The 5,724-nt window shown below is 55.1% G+C and overlaps 1 protein-coding gene across 1 annotated transcript; it reads right to left on the minus strand.

Annotated features, from left to right (window-relative positions):
- Window positions 1-1,890: 1,890 nt before the first annotated feature.
- LOC120646837 lies at window positions 1,891-5,502 on the minus strand. Its single transcript, XM_039923327.1, has 7 exons — window positions 5,298-5,502; window positions 5,065-5,182; window positions 4,210-4,298; window positions 4,032-4,078; window positions 3,832-3,920; window positions 2,941-3,074; window positions 1,891-2,822 (listed from the first exon to the last, which is right to left on the minus strand). Exons 1-7 carry the CDS (start codon window positions 5,388-5,390, stop codon window positions 2,079-2,081), a joined length of 1,314 nt encoding a protein of 437 aa, XP_039779261.1. The 5' UTR covers window positions 5,391-5,502; the 3' UTR covers window positions 1,891-2,078.
- Window positions 5,503-5,724: the final 222 nt, after the last annotated feature.

The following is a 5,724-nucleotide window of genomic DNA, read 5'->3' on the forward strand; positions in this document are numbered from 1 at the left end:
TGCGCGGGCCGGGGCAGGCAGACCGACCGTTCCTGCGGTCCGAAGCCTGTGGCCCAGGTATACTATTCCGTCGTAGCGTCGCATCTTGAATCTTGCTGAGGTACGAAAGGGACTGGCTGGCCTGACCCGTCACCCGTGACTGACTTCTCACGAATCTAGCTATCCGGCTATCCGGCTTGCAATTTTTCTCTCCTTCCCTTTGTCCACGAGAGATCGTGCCAAAAGGTACACGGTGCACCTACTCCGTACCTACGTAGTACGTCGATACGTGCATGCGTGCAGCCAAAATAGCTACCGAAAAAGTTGTTTTCTCCTGGATCCATACACTTTCAGAATAAAATATCTGTACAAAAACATACATACATCTCATGAAGGTCACATACATAGGTACTACTAGTATATACCAGGGCAAGAATCACTGACAAATTTATACCCACACAAAGGTACTTCAAAAGGAACATAGAAATGCTACACGCATGGGTTTGAAAAGGAATGCGTTGAGTCAAAATTCGCTTTCATTTCGATTCCTATTTTCGTTTCATTTTTATATTTACCAGTGTAGTTACCAATGATCGAGTTCCATCGCATCGTTGATCAATGCTCTCTTCTTAATCTTTTGAGAACCTTTAGAAGCAATCAAGGTTGATTTATCCAGAGTAATGATCAAACCCAACACATCCAACGGTGCGACTGCAGTCGATTGCATAGCTCACATCACGTATGGAAAGATGAGTTTGTAGACACTAGTCCATGCAGATATTACACACTCTGATACATGCAGTAGTAGTAGTAAAATCTAGCAAAACTGCACACACGAAATCCAACAAAAATCCAGAGAGCAGGCTCACAATACTTTGGATTTCCAGCACGGAGTCCGCAACAAATTTTAAAGCAGATGAGAATCATGTGAAAAGATGGGATTGTTCCAGCCAATTTTTTTCCCCCCAGTTTGCCCAAACGGAGCATGCAGCGATTCTTCTCGGACAAAACCAAAGATGGATCCAGGCCGGCCCACACGGAGCAGATCCTGCCTCTGGATCAACGAAAGCAACTGCATCACTGTTGCCGGCGATCAATTGTTTTAGCAGCGGTGGTCACAAAAAGAGGATTCAGGATTGCATTCCATGCACCCCCTGTGCTTTTGCGTGGCTTTGCTTTACCAGAACTCGAGGGGGGGGGAAAAGAGGCAGCTGCTCACGCGGTCACGCCGGCTAGCAATGTTTGCTGCTAGTTTAAATTTCAGTTTGGATCGATGCAAAACAAAGCAAATGATGTGTATTGTGATCATCTCCATCATGACCAGCTTTGTTTTTTGTAAGCTCTCGTAGGAAAGCACAAAGTGTCAACCCAGATGACCTCAAAGCAAAACCAACTTACACAGAAAAACAAGTTGAAAATCAAAAGGTGTTCGAACCGTATTGCTTGTAGGCTCCACGAACTACTTACCTGCTTAACGGATGATTTGGGTGTTTTACGGAGTGGCCGACAGGGTTACGGCAAAAGCTCGAAAAAGGAAAAAACCGTCGTGACTCTATCTCCACGTCACTTTCTTCTTTCCTCGCTTTCAGCGTTTGAAATTTCTCAACGGTAGGTGACCTGGGCCCGTCCTAACTCGATGTGCATCATCACGCATGGAGCCATGGAGCCTTGCCGGTTGGTTTCTGCGTTGAACTGTTTGGGAGGCCGTGGACTCGTGCTGTCGTGTGACATTGTCGCGTGTTTGAACTTTGAAAAGAGTCCAAGCCCTTGCTGTCGTCGTATGATACTGCTTTACTGTCGAAAGCTTTTCTTTTTTTTGTATTTTAAAATTTCTGTTGGAGCCAAGCACATGCTGAATTGACCAAACCGAAAGATGAACAGCAGCCAATCACAGTGAGACCAGCAAGAGTCTGGCGCAGAAAGGGATCGATTTTACTCACATTTTTGGGATGTTATTATACATGGATTCAAGAATATCATAGGCCCTAAGTACCGGGGAAGAAAAAAAAAGTTGGCAAAAGATTAACTTAGCATAATATAGCATCGGATTTATGCTGTATGGAGAAAATTCTCTGGTCGCTACGCAGCACCGATGGAGATCAGATCCTCTGCTGGTGTTGGCAATGGTGGTGGTGCTGCTGGTGGAGTCCGGCGTGCCGGCGCAGCGGCTGCTGCACCGGCTTCTGCTTGAACTTCTCGCCGACGATGGAGATGAGGCCGCCGAGCGGCGGGCGCATCTTGGCGCGGTAGGATATCTCGTCGTAGGGCCGGCGGTAGAAGCGCAGGAACGGGAGGAAGGACTCGCGCTCGCGCTCCACGCGGCTGGCCTGCCCGTCCTTGCGGAACGCGAACAGCATGGACGGCGACTGCAGGAACGACGGCCGCGGAGTCCGCGGGAACTGCTGCGGCGCCGGCGGCGGGGTCTTCTGGCCCTTGGCGGCGGAGGACGGCGTCAGCGGCGCGCCCCCGCCGCCGCGCGGGAACGGCGGCGGCGTGGCGGCCGTGGAGCGCAGCGCGGCGGGGGACGCGAAGGAGAAGGAGCGCGCGGAGAGCGGGGACGCGCCGACGAGCGACGGGCTGCTGGTGGGCACCACGGAGCGCGAGCCCACGGGCGCCGGGATGGTGGAGAGGTACCACGGCTTGACGGGGTTGTCGGTGGGGGTGACGGAGAACCGCGACGAGGCCGAGCCGACGCCGGCCTTCCCCACGACGGCCGCCGGCTCGAACCGCAGAGACGCCGTCCGCGGGTACGCCGTGAACGAGGCGTCCTCCAGCGAGTCCTCGAAGTCCAGCGAGCACACCACCGCCGTCGCCGGCGCGAGCTCCACGAACGGCCGCACTCCCTGCACACGGACGCAGCAGCAGAACCGAGCATGCATGCCACTGTTACGTTCCTCTCGTTCTTGGTCAGTGCCGATTGCCGAGCACATTGCCAGACAGACACCGGGAACGCGTACGTACCTTCCAGAGGACGGAGAAGAGGGACGGCGGGTCGATGACGAAGGCGCGGTGGAGGCGGCCGGGGTAGTAGTCGGCGACGATCTTGAGCGTGCCCATGAGCAGGTTGAGGAACGCCGACGCCGAGCGGAAAAAGCCTGCGCCGCAAAGGAGATTGGCATCGTCTCGTCAGTCGTCGTCCAGTCAGCCCCACCCACTCGACTCCGCTCCACGGTCCACACCCTTTTCCTCCCTGAATCCCTGCGGCCGCCACGGCCCCCGCACTTTCCCGGGGCGAGCTCAATCATTTTTTCCCCCTACTCCGACTACCCGTTTCGTTCAAACCGCACCGGCGGGAAGCGGAGCTGCTGCCGGCGAGAACGGCCCGGCCTCCCCAAAAGCGGCGGCCGTGCCTGCCGCCGTGCCAAAGCGCTCGTTCGGTCAAGGCTCGGGGACCACGGCCACGCCACGCCGCGGCAGCGGCATGTCAATGGGCAACGCGACCCAAGCCGACCAGACCCGAGGCCGCGGCCCGCGCGGGGACAGCGAGCGCAGGCGCAGAGCCGGCGCAGCAGCTGGTGCGGTGGGGGGTCCGACCCTCTGAGCACAGAGCACGGAGCAGAGGCTTCACCGAGCCTGCCAGCCAGCCGCATGTGCGCGTCTGGCCGGCGGAGGCGGTACCGCCGTACCGGCACCGCCTCAAGCCCACTAGCAGACTACCGGCTCTGCACTGACCGAGAGCGCGCCTGGCTCTTGCAAGCCAGTGCCGACGGATACCAGTGCTGCTTCGATCTCTGACTGAATTTTCCTTTCGGTTTTCTGGAGGAGCCGAGGGCAAATACCACCAAGAACGAAATGGAGCGTACGTAGCGCGCAGGGTATTCTTTGTATAGGTTCTGAGGGTAGATTACTTACTTGCGTCGAAGAGGAGGACGAACTGGTCCACGAACCGGGACATGCACGCGACGGCCACCTCCAGCGTGAACACCAGCAGGCGCACGAACCTACCAAAACCGAAGTGTGAGAAGCTCTAGCTGGGGGACTGGCTGGGGGGCATAGATGAAAGAAAGGGCATGTCGGGCACTGAGTTGGTGGTGAATGCTGGTAGCTCTTACGATTTCTGGGAGTGGAACTTGGGGTAGTCCTGCTTGATTCGAAACACCTGCGCGAGCAGAAACAAATTCCAGCCAGAGCTCATTAGTTTGTCTGAAGCAATTTTTTTGAAGAAAAAAGTTTGTCTGAAGTATAACCGCAGACGCTTGGCACTTAGCAAGATCTGCGTGTGATGCGTACCACGACAGGGCGGCCGTCGTCGTCGTGGCCGGCGACGAAGGCCACGCCGTCGGCGAGCTCGGCGGAGAACTCGTCGGCCATGATGTGATCTGCTCCGCACAGAGATAAGCAGGCCCCGTTGTTAGCAACTCAACAATCATTCGGACATAATAGCACCAATAGCACCAACGGATCGCACTGTTGCGGACTGTACTTCGAAATTTTCTAGGAATGCACCGAATCGGGAGGCAGCGCAATAAATTCTGCGCGGCCGGCACAGTAGCTTGACTAGGAGGCCGTTTAGTTGCCAAAAATTTTAACCCAAAAATTTTTGCCTCCCCTTCGAACACATGCATGTACACGCATGTAGTATTAAATATAGTTAAAAAATAAAATTAATTGTACAGTTTGAATGTACACGACGAGACGAATCTTTTGAGACTAATTAGTGCATAATTAGCCATAAATACTACAGTAACTCATATGTGCCAATGTGCCAATGATGCGATCAAAGGCTTCAAAAGATTCGTCTCACGGTTTCCAAATGAATTTTGAAATCAGTTTTTTAATTAGTGTCCGAAAAACCCTTCCAACATTAGTCAACCAATCAATTTCACAACTAAAAATTTTCATTTTGGTAAGTAAACACCCCCTAGAAATGCACTGTGCCGTAGGTATCGGCAGCTGCAAGAACAGGCCACGGCGGCTGCTCGAGCAGAGCAGAGCAGAGCAGAGCAGCGCAGAGCGGCATTAATGAGCGCTAGCTTCCTTTTGTTCATGTCCGGACCAGGCAAGCACCACAGATTTCGAAAAGAAAGGAGGAGAGGGGCCGAGGCGGGAGCTCCCGGCGAATGGGAGAGCTGATGAGCGGCGTACCGGCTCCGACGGTCTCCCTCCATGAGAGGACGGTCCTCAGGTGCTTGGCCGCCTTCTTCACGCTCTCCCCCCGCGACCGCAGGAACCGCTCCACGCACGCGTCGTTGCAGTACTGCGCCTGCTCGCCGCCATGGCCGGCCGACCAGAAAACAAGCTTATTAGGGGCGGAAACGAGCAGAGGCAGAGATGTATGTATGAAAAGGAAAGCTGCTAGCTGGTTCTCGGGCGGTCACCTGCTTGGCGGACAGCGGCGCCTGCTTGCGGAGCAGCTTGCGGACGGCCTCGATCTTCTCCCTCTCCTTGGCGTCCACCTTGTCGATGGCCATCGCGGAAGCTCTCACGAGGAGGAAGAAGGGGAGGTGGGAGTCGAAGAGGGGAGTAGTGTGAATTGCGAAGTGGTGGGGTGGCGAGAGAAGTGAGAGAGGAAAGGGGAGTGGTGACCGGGCGAGAGCTCGAGAGGAGAGAGTATTATAAGCCGGCCGGGCGGGGTGCCGTGCCGTTCAACTCACAGGTTGAACGGGGGGCGTCCGAGACCGCGCGGCGACGGCAACGGGAACGAGCACACGGCAAAAGGCAAACGGCAACGGACGTTTGCCCACGCAAAGCGCCACCGTTCGGGCTTTGGACGTCCACTTTTTTTTTTGCCGGTTTTCCTTTCTT

The sequence above is a fragment of the Panicum virgatum genome, chromosome 9K (assembly GCF_016808335.1).
Source record: "Panicum virgatum strain AP13 chromosome 9K, P.virgatum_v5, whole genome shotgun sequence".
Lineage (NCBI taxonomy): Eukaryota > Viridiplantae > Streptophyta > Magnoliopsida > Poales > Poaceae > Panicum > Panicum virgatum.

What these genes read in the sequence shown, in the direction of transcription:
- LOC120646837 (XM_039923327.1), bottom strand. Translation starts at nt 5,390, where the DNA reads ATGGCCATCGACAAGGTGGACGCCAAGGAGAGGGAGAAGATCGAGGCC. An exon ending in AAGTTCCACTCCCAGAAATC is followed by an intron (nt 3,921 to 4,031) that starts GTAAGAGCTACC and finishes CGGTTTTGGTAG; the next exon opens with GTTCGTGCGCCTGCTGGTGT. An exon ending in CGTCCTCCTCTTCGACGCAA is followed by an intron (nt 3,075 to 3,831) that starts GTAAGTAATCTA and finishes TTTGCGGCGCAG; the next exon opens with GCTTTTTCCGCTCGGCGTCG.